At 36.3% G+C, this 22,747-nt stretch overlaps 1 protein-coding gene across 2 annotated transcripts in view; it reads right to left on the reverse strand.

Moving 5' to 3' along the window:
• ARHGAP15 (Rho GTPase activating protein 15) overlaps positions 1-22,747 on the reverse strand; it is a 639,654-nt gene that overhangs the window by 531,673 nt on the left and 85,234 nt on the right. For both annotated transcript variants that reach the window (XM_047872568.1, XM_047872569.1), the window contains one exon: positions 8,142-8,210. In XM_047872568.1, coding sequence (XP_047728524.1) covers positions 8,142-8,210 — 69 coding nt within the window. The remainder of the gene's footprint in view (positions 1-8,141; positions 8,211-22,747) is intronic.

Here is a 22,747-nt window from a genome sequence, read left to right on the forward strand (position 1 = left end):
GTCATCTTGAAAAAACTGCTATTGGATGTTTAAGAACTCCGTGGCTTCTTCCTGAGCCTTTCGTCTTTTAACCAGTGTGTTTCATTTTGCCTCCACCAAAAAGGCCCAGGTTCTGTTGGGGAATCGGACTGATGACGGTAGTTCTTTGTGTCTCAAGAATTTTCTTCAGTCTTCTGGAGGCTTTTCCTGTATCCCACCTCTCTTTCCTCATCCTCAGTTTCTTTCTTCTTCCATAAATTCGACTTCTTTGTGTCCTTGATTTAAATATGTTGTTCTTTCTTTCCCTGTCATTGGAATTCAGAAAGGAATGGTCTTCCAGGTTCCTGTCTGGGCAATTTATTAGCATAATTCAATTGTTTTGTTATAACCTAATTGGGTCTAGGCAGTAAGGAAAAAAAGCATTGCTCAATGTTAATAGCCTTTGTTATTGTTGTTGTTGTGTGTGTTCTTTTCTCTACGCTAGAGTTAAATGAAATTCAAATGTGGATAGGAGGTGTTATTATAACCTGTTTCTGTGTTTTCATGGCTTCTAATCCCCTTAACGTCACCTGAAGGCCCCTCTTCATCTGAGCACTGCCTCCCTTTCCCTACACCCCCTGACCCATTTCCCTTGTTCACCATATTCTAGTCAGTGTGGTGTTCTTGTAGTTTTTCAAAGGGGCTTAACTTTGTTCTGACCTCCAGACCTTCACACTTGCTGTTCCTCCTATTCACAACCTTCTTCAAGTTCTTTGCTTGACAAACTCTATGTATCCTGCAATCTCAATTTAAATGCCCCTTTCAAAGAGTGCTTTTATGACTACTTAATCCAGGGTAGGTTAGCCCCCTCTCACAGAAGCTTATTTTTCTTCCTCCATGGTATGTTTTGTAATTTGTATTTAAAGAATGATGCCTTCCTTTACTTGTTTAATACTTCTCTCCATTCCTGGATTTCAGGCTCCTTGAGTAAAGGACATGAATACTTAGCATATGATTACTTACCCCAAACTTAGCACGGCACCTAGCACAGGGACGGCCTCAACAAATCCAGGAATTAATAGACATTTCCATCGGAGAAAAGGAAGGGCACGTAAAACAATGACAACCAGGGGATGGTTTCTATTAGAGTTATTAAATTATATCACATATTATCAACACACTACTAACTTGAAGATCTGGGAGGATGTTATTTCAGAAAACCTAATTTTATCTTACTGAAATAATATTTTGAAAGCCTAGAGAGCTTTTGGAAATTTTTTGCAATTTAAAGAAAGCACAGTCTGATCAATAGAATTATTCCCCCAAAGTGGCTGTCTTTTGTTTTAAAATAAGAAAACACTGTATGCTTACAATGTTTTTCATCCTCAAAGCCCTCACAAGTATTAATTAATCCACAAAATGATATCTGGCTCCAAAAGGTAGAATCTGAGACTTAAGGTTTATCTGCAAAAGCCTGCTTTGCCCCCAAGCCATGGCAACTTCCTGAGTTCCATCCTACAAATCCTCCCAGCTCAGGAGGCAGCAGATGATTCTCTAAAACCTGCCACAGGCTTTTGACTCCTGCAGGGTTATCCATACACTGTCTCATACTCTTTTGATAAAAATAAAGATGATAAAAATTTAGCATGTTATAAACATGGTTATTTTTGTCAAGCAATTTTTTAAGGGAAAAAGGAAAAATGCCCTGAAAATAATTAGATATCATGAACAGTTAAAACAGGGAATATACAAGATCAAGAAACAAATGCCTATTAGTATATTTGACATTTCATGTTTAAAATCTTTGCTGCATTACAGCATTTGTTAAGCCAGCATACGGATTCTCAGAAAATAATTTAGGTTTCTTGCATTGACAGCATATGGATTTGTATACCATGTGGCATGAATGACGTCACCTGTCAGTGAACTGGGTAGTTTTAGAGATTTTAGACTCCAACCAGAAATGTATTTTTGCCAATATTCAAAACAAATGCATTATGCTTCTGTTTAACCCTGTTGATCATAATCTACTTCATTAAAGGGAACACTGAGAGGTGAGGCATGGCTACCAGAGGGTGATAGTGTCTATTGGTGGACCCACCATGGCAGATTCCACTTTTGTAAAGTGAATCATTTTTCTCCAAGAGTGTGGATCTAATGAGATACCTTTGCCAGTTATACTTAAAGCCAAGGCTTCTCATGATTTCTAGAAAATGTTCAGAGGAGTCCTGAATATAAGAAATAAAAATGATGAGATTTGTACAGCAAAAAATGTTGGACATAAATAAGCTGAAAAATCCATTTGGTAAAAATAATAACAGCACCAACTTAAAGAACTGTATTATTTTCTAAAATGTTTTAATGTATATTATTGCATAGTAATGTATATTATTATATAGTAGTTCATCCTGGTTGGTACTGCTAAGAGAAAGTACTGTGAGAGCCTCTAGCTGACTCCAGAAGCAATAGTGGGAAGGAAGGAGTGTAGTGGAGATGGAAATGAGGAACATACAAGGTTTGTGGGGAAAAATAAGTGTGTCCAGGTAAAAATAATATAAAGTTAAGTTAGTCAGATAGAAAGAGAACTTTAGAGGTTCTGGAAGATTACTGAAATCTTGGCATGAATTCTAATGGATAGTTAAAAGTTGGTCCGAATGTGTTGTTTGAGGAAATTGGTGATTATTTTGTCATTGCCCATCATATTGGGGTTATTCATAAGTAAGAGATGTGGGGAAAAGAAGCATTTCTGCCTTTAAAATAACATTAAATAAGTATTTTAATTTAAATGGAGATTGATTGATAAAAGTTGAATATAACCTGTGTTCACAAGACGGAGTAAGATGAGCAGTACTCAGACAGAATCTAGGGAAACTGATGTCAGGAATAGGTAGTAAATTGGCTGACAGTTCCAAAAGTGTTTATAGAGTTAGTTGTGTGTGTGTGTGTGTGTGTGTGTGTGTGTGTGTGTGTGTAACACAGACAGAGAGAGAGAGAAGGATTGAAAGAGATTGAAAACCAAAGAGCTTAAAAAATTGTGGTTTCATTCTTTCTATTTAGCCATGCTTCCCAATGCCACCTTTCCAAAGTCGTCTGACCTAGAATAGAATATTAAGCACATATATGTACTATCTATTAAGATACTATCCATCATTTGGGATATTCAAAATCAGTTTCATTTATTCTTGAACAACTGAAGATGCAGAGTCAAGACAGCCAACTATACACCAGTAAACCAACAAATAATCTTAATGTTAGGAAACTAAATTGACAAAACTATTTCAGAGTCAAGACAGCCAAATATAGACCAGTGAACCAACCAACTAATCTTAATGTTAGGAAAGTAAGCTGACAAAACTAATTCTGAATAGTCTAATGTGTTTGAAATATAGGCATAGCACAAATATGTTATTATTGATTCAATTTGAATAATCATAATTCAACTTTTTAAAATTCACAATTAATATATATTTTATATAAAAATGTTAAGACACCTTAAGGCATTGATCAAATATAATTATGTATATGTTTGCACATATATGATCACATATCTAATTGCATGTCTATATTGATATTAAACACACACTCACATAGCTCCATTTTCAGCCCAACTTCTGCCATGTTTCATCAAATACTTCAGAGAAAACATTTGCATTTGCTTTATCGCAAATACACAGCTCTTTTTTTAATTAATTAATTAATTGATTGATTTTGAAAGAAAGAGGAGAGAGCATGCATGAGCAGGGGAGGGACAGAGAGAGAGGGAAAGAGAATCCCAAGCAGGATCCACTCTGTCAGCATAGAGCCCAATGCAGGGTTCAAACTCACAAACCATGAGATCATGACCTGAGCTAAAGTCAAGAGTCGGGCACTTAACCCCCTGAGCCACCCAGGCACCCCAAATATTCATCTCTTTTAATTATTTATATGTACTTTGTTCTATAATACAAATTTATGGAAAATAAATATAATTGCTTTCCATTTCACTAGACAACTACACTTTGCCAGGCCTTATATGAAGTCCTAAAAAAACAGTGAGTGAGACATAGCCTTTCCTTCAAATAGCTTACAGTTCAATAAGAGAGAGAGAAAAGGAAACAGGCAACTTTAGTATGATTATTGAAAGAGGCAATTTAGAGATAGAGGCAAGGTCAAGCTACTAGGGACACACAATAAAGGATTAACCTGATTCAAATTTGAGGAATCAGAGAAATACTTCACAGAGAAAATGCTAAGTTGAGACCCAAGTAATTAATTTTGAAAACAAGGTATTGTTACATCTAATTAAATTGAAAAAATCATCTGTCTCTATAAACAGCAAACATACATATATTTGCTAACATCTGAATCAACAATATAATTTTAACACAACTTTAATATCTTAGTATTAAATCAATTGACAGACACGTCTTTTCTGAACAAACCCTAGTCTCAAAAGCAATGTAAAGGTATGTATGATATAGTAAAGAAAATACAAGTCATGACCCCTAACTTCAAAGCATTTACAATCTAGCTGTGGAGCAAGTCTATTACCCATGAACTAGGGGTGAACAACACAAAAGAGTGCTGAGATGAAGGAAATAATTGTTACAGAAAATCCAAGCTCCTTCAGGGTAAGAGCCCTGTCTTAATCATGTTACCACTCCTAGCCTGAGGGTATGTTATTTGAGAACAGATAATAAATAAGATAAATCAGAGATCATGAGAGAAGTCTATAGACTTGATGTTATAGAAAATAGGAAGCTCTTAAATGCCTGGACAAGGAAAATGAAGTAATGAAGGTAATGTTTAAAGAAGATTGGTGTAGAATTGCTACACAGGATCATTGGAAGGGGCACAGTAGAGTACGTGGGAGGGTTGGTGGAGGGGCGGTGAGATCAGAAGAATTGAAGGCCTGGGCAAGGATGTGTGTGTGTAACCATAAAGAAAAATGTGGGTACCACACACATTGCAGAGAAACTGGTTTGGAAAATGGTGACTTATTTGATGGGCCATAGACAAAAAAAGAGGATCCAAGAAAATTTCTTCTAAGCCTGGATGCATGTTTGCTACTCATAACAATAGGCTTGATAGAAAAGGAAACCAGTTTTGGAAGAAGGTCCTGATGGGTTCAATCTGGGAAATTTCACTTCTGAGATGACAAGGAGACACAGTAGAATAAATGACTAGTTAACACTTTAAGATAGAGGATAAAAGGCATGCCTGGATGGCTCAGTTGGTTGAGCATCCAACTTCAGCTCAGGTGATGATCTCATGGCTCATGAGTTCAAGCCTTGAATCAGGCTTGCTGCTTTCAGTGTGGAGCCCACTTTGCATCTTCTGTTCCCCTCGCTCTCTTCCCCTTCCCCACTCACTCTTTCTCTCTTAAAATAAAACAAATAAACAAAAAAATATATAGAATGAGATAATGAAAAGAAAAAAGTATAGATCTGTGTATTATAAACTTGAAAGTAAAAACAAAAGCCATTAACAGCTTCATTTGTGCATTAATTTAACACACATTTACTGAGTTCTTAGCATGTTCTAGCAAGTGCTACAATCATGGAAATGGAGTTATGGACATAGGAGACAATACCTCTGCTCTCACAGAACATTTTAATGAGGTAACAAACAAATAAAAAGAAATTGTATAATATGCCGCATGGTAGCAAGTTCTATGGAGAAAATAATTTAGGGTAAGAGAAAAAAGTGTGATGGAAATAGTGGATTTTCTTGTTTGTTTATTGTTTTTAAGGAATATTATGAAAGATCCATCTTTTTTTAAGTTTACTTATTTATGTTGAGAGAGAGAGAGTGTGAGAGAGCACCAGGGAGGGGCAGAGAAAGAGACAGAAAGGATCTCAAGTGGGCTCCATGCTGCCAGTGCAGAGCCTGATGAGGGGCTGAAACTCACAAACCTGTGAGATCATTACTTGAGCTGAAATCTAGAGTCAGATGCTTAACCAACTGAGCCACCCACATTCCCTGGAAAGACCCATCTTAAAAGATGATATTTGAATAGAGATTCCAAGCAAATGAAGAATAAGCCTTGCAAGTTTCTGGGCCCAAAATAAATGATTTTGTACCAGGCAGAGGAAAGAGCTGGTGTAAGGGTCCTGTGAGAGAAGTAAGGAGGTCAGCTTGGCTGGAGCAGAATGAACGAGGAGAAGAAGGAGAAAGGTGAGGCCAGAGCCATAGCTGACACCTGTAGAATCTGGTGAACCCAGGATGATTTTCGGTGTTTTCCCTGGAAGATGCTGGAGGCCAGAAGGAATTTGAAGTAAGCAGTGGCATCACCTAACTTACATTTTAACAAGATCACTCTGGCTGTTATGTTGAAAATAAAACGTAGAAAGCAGGGGTAGAAGTGGCATGTTATTTGGAGCCGATTGCGTTAAATCAGGTGAGAGATGACATAGTGAGAAGAGACCTGATTCTGGATATATTCTGAAGGTAGAGCAAACAGCCTAACAGACGTTTAAGTTTATTTCATGAGAAAAACAAAGGAGACAAAGATGACTTTAAAAGTTTTGACTGAAGAACCTGGAAGAATGGAGTTAGTTTACTCCATCTAATAAAATGGAGCAGATTGAAAGTAGCAAGTTTGGGAGAACATCAGGATCAGTTTAGGATATGTTAAGTTTGAGATGTATGGCCGATATATAAATGAATATGCCACAATATATAGTACTAGAGTTTAGAGCAGTGGTCCATGCTGGAGAAGTGGTTAGTGTAACACAGTACATAAAACCATAGCACTGAATGATACACTGTAGGGAAGAAATATAAAGAAAAAGAAGTTAAGTTGAGCTCTAAGACGAAGATGAACCAGCAAAGGAAATGGAAAATGGATGTCTATTTAATTAATTGGAGACCCGTGAGAAAGTAGTTTACTGGTACTTATATAAGGAAAATACTTCAAAGAGACATCAGATGGGTTAAATTCTCAGATCTAATGAAAGAAATGAGACTTTACCAATGGATTTAGTACTATGGACAAAATTGATGACCTTGATAGGAGATTGGTGGTTGGGATAAAAGCCTAAAAAGGGGTGCCTGGGTGGCTCAGTCAGTAGAGCATCCGACTTGGGCTCACATCATGATCTTGCTCCTTGTGGGTACAAGCCCTGCATCAGGCTTCATGCTGACAGCTCAGAGCCTGGAGCCTGCTTCAGATTCTGTGCTTCCCTCTCTCTATGCCCCTCCCCCTGCTTGCACTCTGTCTGTCTGTCTCCTGTCTCTCAAAAATCAATCAATCAATAAATAAACATTAAAAAAATTTTTTTAAGAAGCCTAAATTGAGTTGGTTCAACAGATAAAGGAGGAGAGAAATTGACAACAATAGAGGTAGGCAATTCTTATAAGGAATTTTTATTCTAAGGCAAAGAAAGTAATACAGTGGAGATGGGAGATCTAGAACATGCAAAATTAAAGAACATAAGAGAACTGAGCTAGATAAATAAACATTTTTGGTGCTGAGGATGAGAAAGCCCAAAAAATGAACTTCATTCATTTTACTTACAATGTTTCGGGCATTCTTCTAGTCATTAGGATACAACAATAAAAAAAAATGGAAACAAAAAATCCCTGCTTTCACAGATTTATAATCTGCTGGTAAGGGATTTTTTTCTTAAAAAATTTGCCAAAATTTGCAGTAAGCCCCAAATAATCTCTGCTTCCTGTTATTCACAGCCCGGTGTAGTCCTTTCTCCTTGAGTGTGGACTGGATTTAGTGACTTAATTCTGACCAAGAGAATATGGAAAAGTTGACAGGATATCACTACCATGACTAGGTTACAAGAGATTTTGCCTTCTATCTTGCTAACAGAATCCCTTGCCTTCTCAGTTTGCATGCTTTGAAGAAGGAAGCTGCCATACTGGCAAAGTCTATGTGGCAAGAAACTAAGAGCAGCCCCTGGACCACATCCCTGAAGGAGCTGAACCCTGCCAACAGCCATGTGCATGAACAGGAAAGCCAATGGCTTCCCCAGTCAAACCTTCAGATGTGACCCCCAATTCTGACTTAACGTGTGATTGCAATCTTTTGAAAGACTCTGAACTAAAGGACTCTGCTAAGCCACACCCAGATTCCTCACCCACATAAACAGGAGATAATAATGTGTACGGTTTCAAGTTGGTGAGTTGGGAATCATTTATTCTGTAGCAGTACATAAATAATACAGTATTGCAGAGAAATCATCACTTACCAATTGTTCCAATGGAGGAATGACATCTTTCAAGACATGTTGTGAATGATTCCTCCTGTGTCGGGATATCTGCAAAAATATTGACATTAGATATTATTATATTATTTTTCTCAAAACAAGCTTTAAATGATTTAAAAGAGCATATTTTAGTAAAAGTACACAGATACATAACCATATTCAGATTCATTCAAGAAGTCAAAGTAGATATAAAATGAAAGGTAAATGTTTTGGACGTTAACTAATTTGAATTAAATGTGTACTCAAAGACGCTGGCTGCAACAATATCTCCTGTTCCACATACTCCTTTTACCATGTAACCTTGATACCCTTCCTCGCAAGTGGTGGGTCTATGTTCTTTCATTTTGAACCTGGGAAGAGCTTTATGGCTGTTTCAATTAAAAAAGTATGGCAGAAGTAAGTGACACTACATGATTTAAAATATTAGAGCATAATAATGTCATGTTCTTTTAGAACCCTCTCATTTGGAAAATATTCACCATGTTGTGATGAAGCGCAAATCATCTCACACAGAAAGAGCACAAGGAGAGGCCTTAGGTTTTCTGGCTAAGAGGCTAGCTGAGGTTTGAGCTACCAACCGCCAGTCATAGGAGTATAGTATCTTCTGATGTTTCCCTCTGCCAGCTATTGAGTCACCCCTCCCCCCACCACCATGTTTCAGACCTAGTAGAAGCCTCAAACACTGTGTAGTAAAATAGGCTGTTCCCGATATGTCTTATCTGAATTTTTGACCAAGTTCTGTCAGCATAAAAAAAAAAATCAGTGTTTTAAACCTCTATATTTCAGGGTGAGTTGCAATGCTGTAATAGTAACTGGAACAAAATATTTAATATTGAAACATTTTGTGTTTATTATATGAGCTCAGCTTTTTCAGAGTCAATGTTCTATTAATTTTCATGTCTTCTTCTACAGATGTATTTAAACACACAATAATAAATAGCTAAGTGTTTTAGGAACAGCATTTTAAAAATGCCTTATTGTTGTTTCTACCAAAGCATCAAAGGCAGATTCTATAATACAACAAAAAGAGAAAAAGAAGGAATTTATAATGAAATCCTGTATTGTTTGATAACTTCAACAGAAGCTATAATTAATAATACTATTTTACTAGATAGGAATTTTCCAGTATTTTACATGAACAAGAGAGAGGAGGGTAGGGAAAGGGGGACAGGACAGGGAAGTAGGAAAAGAAAGAATGAGAGAAAGAGAAAGAGAGAGACTGGGGGATGAGTGTGAGGTATTAAAGAAATAAAGTGGGTCTGCCAAGTGCCTAGAAAAGAACTTTGGATGTCTTTGAATCTGGTTACTGGCACATGTAACTGACTGAAGGAATTAAATCAATGTCTGTTAAGATTTTGAGAGAATTGTATTACCAAAGAAAACAGAAGCCTGACCTAAAAAAACCTGTGACTCCATACAACCCTTGATCCCCATGTTTGCCCCACAAAACTGCATTATGAAGGCAGTACAACCTCCAAGGAAACCATTCTCTTCAAAGCTCACTTTAGATGCGGCCAGTGGGGGATAGCAGAGAAGGAAGAGCCTTGTGGAGAGCAGCGCCAGAAACCTTGGAGAACAATGGACATTGGGAATTATCCCAGAAAGGAGAGCCAGGAGAGCCAGGAACTGACTCTGTGGCCAGGGCAAGGGTCTCACAGGGCCTGCCCAGCAGGCTTTAATGATCATTCCGTCAAGTGACTGTTGGCTGTTTACCATTTATTTCCTTTACAAATGAGAGTCTTTTGTTTGCTTGTTTCCTGTTATGGAGTTCTTGCTCCACCATTGCCTGTTGGATGTGATGGGAAAAACAGAACAAAGAACTTATTTTTCAAGTTCTAAACCCTTAACCCCCTGGAGAGAAATTGACCTGATGGAGAGAGTTATGTTTATCACCAGCTATGCTGATATTGGAGTTTGATGTGGTAACTGCATTAGAGTTTTGGTTGTCTTCTTTGGGGAGGCGGAAAGATATTGGAAGGCAGATGTGAATTGATAATACGGTGAAGGGGAAGGAGGACTGTGACAAACCCTGATGCTTCCTCACCAAAATTCTGTCCTTTTTCTAGGGCACATACCTAGACTGCATTTCTCAGCCTGCCTTGCAGTTAGGAGTGGCCACAAAACTAATTCGGACCAATGGGATGTGAGCAGAAACAATGCGAAGCTCTCTCAGTTGAAGGCTACTAAGCAGTGAGTGCTTTCCCTCTGTGTTCCTTCTTTCCTCATATGCTGGCTGGGAGTAAACATGGAGAGAGGCCCTGCAGGACGATGAAGGTGCAAGATGGACGAAGACTGAATCACCATGTGGAGAAAAGCCAAACATAGGCCAGGAAAACTCATTTTGTATTAGTTAATAAACTTGCTATGTTGGAATAATTTTATACTTAGAGAAAAGCTGTAGCAAGAGAGCTCTTGTAGAATTCTAACTGCAATGTAGTGAGAAATAAACTTCTATTTCTTGGAGCCATTGTGTATTTCAGAGAATTTTACAGCTGCTAGCATTACCTTAAATAAAACCACGATAGTTGATCTTAATTCATTTTGGAATGAATATATATTATATAGTATATAGTATAATTATACACATTATTTAGTGTATATTATATAGTATATGTTATACATTATATTACATATTATTATATATGATATATGATATTCATATATATTTGGTATTTAAGCTTTTTTAAGGAACCAGGCACTTATTTTATACTGCTATACATTTGGAACTTACTTCTCTTAACTGTTAGTCATTATATTAAGATTTATTATCTTCACTGAAAATTTTATATGTCTTACATTCAATTTACAATGGTGGAAGAGTTCTGGGATTTTTGTTGTTGTTATTCCATTTCTTCGAAACCTGTTGGATTTCCAGTCTTTAGTCCTGTCTTCGGCTAAAAATCATTCTCTTTGCATATAAAACATCTCAAGCTTTAAATGTTAGAGAAAGTAGTATCAAGCAAATGTCTCTACAATACTGATGAATAAGCACTGGGCATTCTCTTATATCAGCCTTACCATTTCTTCTATGGCTAACCCATGCCTTCCTTTGTCCTACGACTACTAGATTTTGATGGGTGTATTGGCCCATCATCCTCTCCATATTCTCTTCCAGTTGCTATAGAAAGTTTTCCTATTAGACAATGCTTTAAGATGTGTTGTGTATGTATTGCGAGAGGCACAAGAGATGATTTTAGCTGATGAATGTTTTAATTTTAATTATCATTTACACAGTCTTAAGGTTTAGCAGAAAAACCTATCACATAAAGACATTTAACTGGTATGAATATATTTTCCATTAAAATAGAGTATAAATGATACAGTTAAATAAGTAATATGTAGTATGCAACATGAACATGGAAAAAAAAATCCTACAAACGTAGTAAGTGAATGACTGAAATTTGGGAAAGAAGTTTTAATGAGAATTCAGAACAGAAATGACCAGTTACTGAGCACATCCTTAGTTCATCCTTGAAGGGAACTGTTGGGTCCATGGTATAGACAAGAACTCGAATTGAAAAAATGGTACAGTATTATTGTCTGTAAACATGTATTCAGTGCTTATTATTTGTCAGGCACTGTTCTAAGTATTTTACATAAATTAACATACTTAATTGTCACTCCTTTTTCATAAATGTAGAAACGCAGACACAGTTTCAGTAACTTTAAAAATCCAGAGCTAGTCAAAGGCAAGGGTGTTGTTTAACCAGTATCTAAGCCTTTAAATATTGTACTTTATTGCTTTGCCAGGGATATAATGTATACGCATAAAGGCAGTCATTACATTCTTGGGGAACTACAAAGTTGAGATTTCCTGCATGCATAAGGGGATATTTCCAAGGTACAAATTTGAGTCAAACTTACAAATTTGTACATGTTTACACAGGAAGCTAGAATCAAGTTTCAAATCTGGTATGAATCATCTTAATTTTCCTTTAGGGAAAGTAATATTGCTTATCATTCCTAAATCAATAAGCTAGCCAATCTATCATGTTCAACCAAGTTATGGAGATGCAGAGGAAAAAGAGAACTTTCATCACCTGTCTTTTGCTTTAATGCTCTTCTCGGTTAAGCATTAGGCACAGAAATGTGTTATCATCCCAAATCAGATTACTCTGACTGAGACTTATGATTTAGGAAATCTGGGTCCAAACCTGCCTAGTTGTTATACACAGATATGACAAAAAGTTAAGATATTCTAAGACAGCTGTTGTTATGTAATTTACTTAATTGAAATAATAATTTAAAGAACACTTGAGGTCAATCAAAACTTTATGAGGTAAGTTTGAAGGAAACAAAGGCTTTCCTAAGCCATACGTAGTATAAAATAACAGAAAATCTTATAGATTTGTACATGTTTATCTATCAATAGCTTATTATTAGTATCTGAAAATTTTGCTAATTTTTACAGGACACTTTCTTGAAAAAAATTTCTGCCTAGGACATCAGATGTTCTTATTAACCATTCATTTAGCCAGTAAACATTTCATGTTTAGTACCTAGTAGTTTCTAATAGTAGATGCTCAAAACATACTTGTTTGTTGATGTTATGAAATACAGCTAATGCTAGTATTGCAAAAAAGAGTACTTCATTTTGGACAGTCCTAATTTTTTCTCATGAACTTCAGGACTTTTTAAATGTATCTGATACCAAAAACCTATGTTTTGCTCTGTGAATTACTTCTGGAAACATTTCAGAGTATTAGCAATGGTGGGCTCCATTTTTCAATCTTAGATCCTTCTTACTTTTGCAGGAATTCTTTTAATTTTTCTTTTTTTTTAGGGTTTATTCATTTTTCAGAGACGGAGAGAGACAGAGCATGAGGGGGAAAGGGGCAGAGAGAGAGAGAGAGAGAGAGAGAGAGAGAGACAGAATCAGAATCTGAGCTGTCAGCACAGAGCCCAATGTGGGGCTCAAAGTCACAGGACCATGAGATCATGACCTGAGCTGAAGTCAGACACTTAACCACCTGAGCCACCCAGGCATCCCTGTGGGAATTCCTAAGTCACCATTAAATTTGGAAAACTTGAAGAGCAATAATAATATCAGTAGCTTGATACTTTATTTTAATACATTATTTTCTCTGTGAGTTACAGAAGCATTTCTTCTGAGGAAGGCTTAAAATATGGCTTTTATGTATGTTTGTTCTTTCTTGTTTCCAAATGTTCTGAAATAGTATATAGATCCTTCCTCTAAACATAAGTGGACATGTATGTATGTCTACCACATATTTATCTAAGTGTCCACAGCCTGATTTTTTTTCCTAGTTTTTACACTCTTGCATTATGAAATGTTGGTTTCAATACTATTTTCCAACTCCCACAGCCTGATTTTTTTACTAGTTTTTACACTCTTACATTATGAAATGTTGGTTTCAATATTATTTTCCAATTCCCATTTGAGAATTTTATGAATTGCTACTTTTCAATTTATTTCCAGTATTTTGTAAAAAGAAACCTTAACCATTTAAAGTATATCTTGCCTATGTACTAAGAATGTTACTTCAGGGGCTCCTGGGAGGCTCCGTGGGTTAAATATCCAGCTTCAGCTCAGGTGAATTTGAGCCCCATGTCAGGCTCTGTGCTGACAGCTCAGAGGCTGGAGCCTGTTTCAGATTCTGTGTCTATCTCTGCCCCTCCCCCACTTGTGTTTTCTCTCTCTCTCTCTCTCTCTCTCTCTCTCTCTCTCTCTCTGTCTCTCTGTCTCTGTGTCTCTCAAAAGTAAACAAATAAACTTTAAAAGAATGTTACTTCACAGTTTCTTTCAGAGTGGACTCCATTATGTCTTAACTATTTTCTGTCATGGTATTCTGCATCTTAAACAACTGAGCTTTACCAATAAATACCTGAGCTGTTGGCAGTCCCTCCTCTGAAGAGAAGAAAAAGTGAGGCCTTATCTTTCTTCAATGATGCCATCTTCCTATTGATTTATAATGTTCAGTAAATAGGGATGATTTGTAGCTACCAATGGGAAAAAAAATCTTGAAATACAAATGACTTCTGACCTGGATTTTTGGGACCCCATATCAGATGAATATATCACTGAACTACTTTTAGATCAGATGAGTTTCTCCTTCTTTGTTTCCACCTACTAGTCTCCCCACTCCTTCTTGGCCCCTTCTCAGGTATGTTAGCTTCATAATTGTGCAAAACAAAGTGGAAGAATGTAGTACTGAGGGTGTGCAATGCATAGTTTTCTTTAAATTCCTTTTTGTTCTTACTATATACATCATAATTAAGTTTTCTAGATACGTTTTCCACCAAAAAGAAAAATTAAAAAGTCATTTTTTGGAAGTGTCTTCTTTTTTTCCCTTCCATTTCTTCTTCATTCTAATCTATTTAAAGAATATGAAACTGATGGGTGGGACTAGTACTTGGTATGAAGTAAAAATAACAGAATTTGGGCATATTATTTTCCTGGTATAGGAAGGTCTCCTATGAAAGTTATACATAAACATGAAACATTCCACATAGCTCTGATTTTAAATAGATTACCATTTTTGATGAACGTTTATATCTTGTGGCTTAGAGTTGAAATAAAAATCGCTTGAATAAAAGCATTAGTTTGCTCCAGCATTTTCCCAGACACGTACATTTTCTGAGGCGTACCACCCATTAGCAACCTCCCTGGATACTTGGATTTAAAAACAGAAATAAATTTGTGGTCAAGTGTAGTTGTTATCTTCACAGTTTCTCAAAAGCTCCCCCCAACTCCTTCAATATATCCAATTCTTATGTTCAAATCTTCATTTGTTTGGCCAAATTCTTTTTGTTTTAAGCTATTACAACCAGAAATTAAGAAAAGCTCATTTAGTTGTTACAATATAATAAACATCAACCTAAATGATGGCTGCATTTTTTAAATCATGTGTATGTGGTAGATAACTGCTTTGGATGGAAAAAAAAGATAATATATGAAGATATTATCCTATCATGCATTTAATCTTCTAATTTTGCCCGTTGGTGGAGACATGCCAGTTCACACATGTAAAATCATAATTACTCATCTACTAACTATATGTATTTTTCATATTCTTAATAGGAAGTAATGACAACCATAGAGAAACCAATTTCTTCTGTCTTGTTCCTTTTTAATGTACCACAGGTATATTACTTCACATTTAAGATCGCCTCCTCCCTCTGCCCGTGATATCATTCAATTCTCATAGTGGGCACTCATAAGCAAATGCTCCCCTTTTTGTTTGTTTGCCTCTTCCATAAGCCTCTTTTGCTCTATCTTGTCAGTTAGAAATCTGACACTATTTCCCTGCAGGAAATAAAAGGGAAAGATTTAAAAACACTCTGGAGGACATATTAAAGTTTTTCAGGTTTGTTGTTCGTTTTTTGTTTTTTCAGTTTGTTGACTATTCTTTGGTCAGCATCTGGGCCATCTGTGGTGTTCACCAGCCTTTCAATCCTGGGCCAGGTCTAGGTGAGTTAAGTTCAGCTTCAACCACACTTTATTATCTCCCAGATAGCCAAAGAGAAGCACCTGCTGGAATGATTTAACTTCTTAATATTTCTCCCTTGATTTATTTAGTCCCAAACACATGTTCCTCCAAGAAGAAAATCAAACTACCTTACACCTTCCTGTTGAAATAAAAAGTAGTTATATTAAGTGCACACAGCCTTATTTGTTGCTACTGTTTCCTTTAGTCCTCTCATTTCTTTTTTCATGCTTTCAATAGAATGTTTCTCTCCAAGAATGTTTTTCAGATTGAGAAGTGTCATTCACACGGACCTTGGACACACTAGTATTTTAGCCTTTTAAAACATGCTCTTGAAATAAAAAGTGCCAGAGCCAGAAACACAGCTATACCTGAATAATACAATTTCCTACATTTTTTCCTGCAGAGTACATTTATGTGTTGTCTTTTTAGTTTTTAGTTTACTTTTTTCTCTGTAGGTTCATTCGTATTTAGACATGAATTCCAAATTGATAGGGCAAACTATGTGCTAAAATAGACACATAAACATTTTATTCTACTCATAATACTATCATTGGTATTAAATGTAAGGCATTGCATACTTCGTTAGAGCCACAGCTATAAAATTACTATTGTTAGCACATAATATAGCTTACTTAAAACCTCCTTTATTCTTCATAACAGAGCTATTACTCCATTGATAAAAAACAAAAATAATAGAATACCTGGGCCAAACTGACATTCTCTCCACAACTGCAAGTCATGTTATCTTTGAAATAAAAAGATTCAAGACAGCAGAAAACAATACCAAGAAAACTATCTCATAAACACCTCAAAACAAAGGAAAATATTACACAAACAATTATTGAGGCCCCAGATTGTTAAAATGGTCTACCTAGTTTAGCCAGATTATAAACAAATCACCATTTGACTATGTTGGACAGAAACAACATATACCTAATTTTATAATGTTTAATGGTCCAAAAACTCTGAACAATTTAGAATCTAGTTTTATTTTCAGTCTCAAATATAAAGTCTCTTTCATTGACCTAAAGTGCTTAAGTTGAAATATTGAGTTTACGCCATACTTTTTCAGGTATATGTTCAATCACTAAAGAAGAGGTTCTATCATTTGGAAAGAAATCCATAATATGTCATTTGATCCATGAAAAGTAAAGTGTGACAAAGATATTTACTCATACTGAGATTTCTATAGTCTGCTGACACCTTTCCTCATACATCATTATTTCTTAATGCAAAGCTTGGACATGTACTAACTCACTGAAAATGCTCTGCCTGTGTGTAAAGGTCACTTCTACAAGCATTGCGGGAGGCAAAGCTTTTCATAGCTGTACCATTCTTTCAAGATTTAACAGGTTTTTGGTCAAATATCTAAAATATGCATATGAAGACTCTCGGCAGCTTCAGGCAATATCTATTAATTGTGTCTTTCCAGTTTCCTTTATGTATTCTTTGAGGTTTTCAGAGACCCCAAACTCACCTTCTGCTGCCGAAAAAGCAGATTTAGTTCTGAAGGTTAATCCAACTCAGCAGGATTGAAGGATGGCACTTTTCCTTGGTCGTAAGTATGTTGGCTCAGGCCAGACAGCTGTTAGGACATTCTCCTCTGGGAATCGTGCCCTCAACACCCACCGTTGATGCACATACATGGTCTACTGGCTGCCGACTTCCGTGCCCATCTGCTCAAATGGCATGGTGCCCACTCACAAGTTGGCTGGATCCTTGCCCTTAGTGTGTAGATGCCAGGCAATGATGGGTTTAGATGGGCAGCCTGCATAATACTACAAGTGACAATTTTTTTCTTTCTGTCTCTACAATATCTGTCCTCTGTGCCTTCTCTGAAAGGGAAACTCGTGTTTTTCCACCTTTGATTGTACCTGTGAACACTCATAGCCGTCCTCAGGTAGATGTGCAAACGTACCCAACCTGCTACCACGAGTAAGATGAAAGAGAGGAAAGGATCCACAGAGCCCCAGATGACAAGTTCTAACACTGAAATGGGTTGGATTGTGAAAATCCCGACCACCTGGAGTCTGTCAGAAGAAATTTAGCATGGGTGTAAGTGCAGCAGACCTCTCACAGATAGCAATGGCACCAGTAAATACTTTAAGTTAGAGCACTTTTTGCCTGTCACAGCCCCAGCACAAATTACTTGCCTTGTACTGAAAAGGCACATACAACAGTAAATGAAATAAATCACGCAAAAAGAACAAGCCTAACGGGAACATGATTTATATGCTGGGGCGGGGGGAGGGGCAAGGGTGCAAGCTATGATACTCAGACCTCAGAAATAACCCTGACCAGAGGTCCTAATGGAAAGAAAAAGAAACAAAAATAGCATCTCTCTTTCTAATCTACAGCAAACCCATAGAGAGGAATAGATTGGCATAGGAGGTTGTGACTTTAATGATCCAAAGCATATGAATGCTTGTTAGCAGACAGCAGACAGACATAAGTAAGAACAACAGTAATGGCTACATCTGCATCCTGGCCTACGGCACTCAAACCAATCAGGCGGCATTGGAGAGCAGCGCCCGAAGGTATGTTCAAGCCACGCTTTCCTTGTGTGTTTATTTAAGGGTGATTGAATTCAGGGTGTTGTCAGTCTGCCTTAGAGAATGGTTATCCAATGTGTAGGCATGATCTTTCTCCCTGAATGTGCTCTGTTGAGTGAGTTAGTTATGTGTGACTACTTGCTCTGTCCTAGTCTTTATACAGTGCCAAAATCCTCCAGTCCAAGTTCCAAAGGAACAGGGCCTAAAAACTTTTGGCTCCAGAATCAAATTAGGCTTCTCTGCTTCCCTAGCCAGAAATGCATAAATACCCAATGGCCAAAACCAAAGAATTTGACATTGTGGAATGAATAGAGCTGTCATATACCACTAAAGTGTGGAAATATCTAGCGTTTGAAGTCAAGACTAGTTCAACATCTTCAGTAATCAGAACAGACTTCTTTGGACACCTTCATGGGTTAGTCTGGCTTTTGAGCGAGAATGTTTCTGGCAAGCTACTGATTCCAGATATCAGAAATGCAAGAACATACGGTTTATAAGAGAAAATCTGCCATTTTTTTTGCATCAAAAAATTCTCAAAGGCAGCACATTTTCATAAAAGACAAATCCCTCATCCTGTTTTCCTCATTGACCTTCAAGTTAGTACCACTTGCTTAGATGTATATACTTTAAAAAGAACTAAACAAAGAAGAGTAAGTTGGAATACTTGGAAAAATAATATTTATGTGAAACTCAGCTTGGAATTATGTGGGGGAGTTTCTGGTAAAAATAGACAATAGGTATAATCACCTAAAACTCCTCAATCATATTACTAGGCTGTGATTGTCAGTGTTCCCAGAGCAAATCATTTTCCTCATGATTTATCATGCCTTGAGGGTAAAACAGTAAGAATTACATACTACTAATTTATTGAAAATGAAGAAAAGCAGATAGCCTCTCTAAGGAATCTTGAGGGTAAGAATTATGTTTTACTCATCTTTAAATCCACCGAATTTAGCATAGTGAGGAATATATATTACAGGATTGGTCATTCCAAACTTTATATTGAACCTCTTTATACATGTGACCTATTATTTCATTCCATTAACCAAAACTTTCAATAGCCTATAATGTCTTCTTTAAAGTATCTCATTGGAAACATATTCATCATTCTCTTCAAAAGTCAGTGATCTTTTCCAGATAAACTCTTATAATTTCTCATAGGAGATTTGCCGTCTTTTCTTACTGAAATAAGGTCAAATTTTCAAAATGATCCCTTCATTAGTCTACATTTGAAATAACCAATACTGGTGGATGATAGCTCATTGATCTTTGTAGTATATATGATACTTGGGGCTCAAGTTCCTCTTCTAGAGGGAAAACTGATAAGTTATATATAGATATAGATAAGTGTGGATATAGGTAGATAGATATATTTCTGCTTTTAAATAGCATTACATAATCATGTAGATTATTATTCTGAACAGTTCTGTGTTCTGCTATCACTTTATCTCTTGACACCTGTATTCCCTCAAATGTAAAATATGGCATAGCATAGTACTTATTCCTTATAGGATTACATTAGGAATGAAAACATTAATACATATACAGATTCGGCCACATGGTAAGTCTTCATCGTTATAAATTCCCCTGTATCAATTGTATCATTCCTTTTCCAGTAGTCCTTCTAACAAATATATTCTAGTAAGTAGGCAATTAATATTAAGCCGATATATTCATGAATCTTCAACGATTCTAGGGTACCTGAGTGGCTCAGTTGGTTGAGTGTGGAGTGTGGAGCCTGCTTAAGATTCTCTCTCTCTCTCTCTCTCTCTCTCTCTCTCTCTCTCACACACACACACACACACACACACACACACACACACACACTTATGCTCTCTATTTATATATCTAAAATAAAAAATAAAATCTTCAATGATTCTAGAACTCTTTTAAAATGATTTGTTTCTTTACTTTAAGAAATCCCAATCATTTCCAGTTAGGATATTTTGAAAATATTTTGTTAGAAAAACCTTTAAACACTCAAGGAGAAGGGATTTCATTGGGCATGTCCTCCAGGAGGTGAAAGACTTGGTGTAATTTTAGAATTTGCCTCCCACAATCCCACCTCTGGCCTTCAATAAATCATGTCCCTCCCACAAGCAAAACATATCATATCCTCCCATGATTCCAAAGAGTGTCATCCTATTACAGCATCTCCTCTAAGTCTAAAGTCTCATTATCTAATCAAAATCCCACTCTCTCATTGGCTCAAAGACTAAAACATATGTACCTAAATCCAGTTTTGAAAGAGGTTGAGCTTCACTGAGATCAGCCATTTAGTAGCAAAGATGGGAATCAAATAGTTTGTTTCTATAGCTAGTGGTGTGCTATCCATGCTATGAGGTAGTTATGATTATTGCCCTCGCTGCGTAGACAATAAATCCAAGAACAGTGAGAAAAGACTATAAGTTAGTAAGAATCAGAGGCTGTTGGTTAAACCAGAGTCATGCGACTCAAAACCTCATACATTCTGACTCCAAATCTTTTAAATGCTGAAGCTACTGGCCCTCAAAGTGGATACTCAACAAATGCTGGTTGCCTGACCATCACACTGCACTGCTTGCAGATTAAAGTATGCAATAATGTTTATCATACTTTCCCTCAATTATTTTACACCTAAGTTCCTATTTTCTATTTTCATCATATTTCATAGAAGGAATCTTTATAGTCATCTTAAACATTAGCTGAGATGAAATAATAATAGCAATGTTTTAGAAATGAGGAAGATGAATAGACTAAAGACATATAAAATTTACCACAATATCCACTCAAAAATAGTGCTACAGATTTGTATTTGGTGAATCCTGGAACTGGAAAATGCCTTTCTGTTCTAGATACCATAGCATACCACACCATAAAGATTTTAGAATGCATTTCTAGTTGCAAGTGGTAGATTGGTCACATACCTGATCTCCCCTATTTACTAAAATCAGAGTAAAAGAATAAAAATGTATGTATGGAACACGAGAGTGTGAGCAAAAGTGGATGACAGATCTCAAAAAGGTTTTGGAAGATAAAATGTATATGAAAAGGTAATTACCTTGTAAAACGAAAGAAGCTGCAACCTCAGTGTTTGCAGCTTGGAAGATGGGTGTTAACGACAAAATTTTCATAGCCCTCTCTCTCCCCACAGAACCTCCAAGAGGCTCATCACTCAGAAGCACCAGGTACCCTGAAAGACAAAGATTGCCTACAACAGCCACCACCCAGGAAAGTTGGACTGTAAGGCTCACTTGTTCATTGCATGGCTGTTCCAGAGCTGCATCAGACAGACTTTGAACCAAGAATCTTCCAGAGTCTTGAGTCAGGGTCACCTGCCATTACAGAGGGCAGACAGGACTGAGTGACTGTGAACAAGGGGATTAAAGTTTACCTACTAAGCAATGGGACCCTCAGCTCCCATGGTCAACCATTGTCCCAGAAATGCCAGAGAAAAAAAATGTATCCCTTCATCTAGAAGACTTGAGGAATCTTCTCTGGAAGAGCAAATGGCTTCAAAGTCCTTCAGATCCTGAAACTTGAATATCCTCAGTGAAAAGCCTCTTTGTGTGTATTCTACATATTCTACAGAGAAGCTTGGCAGTCAACAAGCCCAGCACCTCAACTCCAAGCATACACAGAGCATTTTCGTGCCTCTCTTTAAAATATGTATATGCAGTCATGGGTCACAAGAAATTAATTACTATCTGATATAAAACACAATATTTATATACTGTATTTACAAATAATAATTGTGTCATATAGAGTATATTATATAACACTATACAATTATATTATATATAATAAGTTATAATTACTATATTATATATTTATTTATTGAGCACCATATATGTAAACAGCATTTTCTAAGTGGTGAATAAAATAACCTCTGATTTAAAGTTTTTTATTAAAGTCCCAAAATGGAAGAGAAATATCAAAATAAGCACACATAAAAAGGAACTCAAAATAAACAGAAATAATACCAAAAAAAATTTTTTTAATATTATTGTAATATCCTCAAGAGATAAGAAAATATATAGGATTCATAAAAACAGTAATAATAATAAAGAAAGGCACTGGACAATTTAAAAATATAAATGAGTATAATTAACATAATTTTTGGAGGATACAAATGATAAATGTGTCAGGAAATAGTGTTAAAAACAGAGATGAATTATGAAAAAGAAGAAATAAGAAAATAATCTAGAATGTCCAACATCTGCCATATGGAAAAATCCAAAAAGGAAAAAAAAATAAATGCATGGTAAGAACTTTTAAAATAAAGTACAAGAGAATGTCCCAGAATTTTATGATATGAGCTTTTTGATTGAAAGAGCCTACTAAGTATCTAGTGTAATAAATTAAGAAGTAGCTCATGCAACTTTATAGAAGTAGAAAGAATGAGAGAAAGATCGCAGATCCCATGGAAAAGGATGGGAATCAGAATGGTGATGGAATTTTCTAAAACTGACTGGAGTCTAGAAGTATGCTTTCAAAACTTAAGGAGAAAATATTATCAACCCAGAATCAGGTAGACTGTTAAACTATCAATCAACAGAATTGAGTAAGAACATCTCCAGATATAGAAAGACTCAGAACATTTGTT

This window comes from Prionailurus viverrinus, chromosome C1 (assembly GCF_022837055.1).
Source record: "Prionailurus viverrinus isolate Anna chromosome C1, UM_Priviv_1.0, whole genome shotgun sequence".
NCBI classification, from domain to species: Eukaryota; Metazoa; Chordata; class Mammalia; order Carnivora; family Felidae; genus Prionailurus; species Prionailurus viverrinus.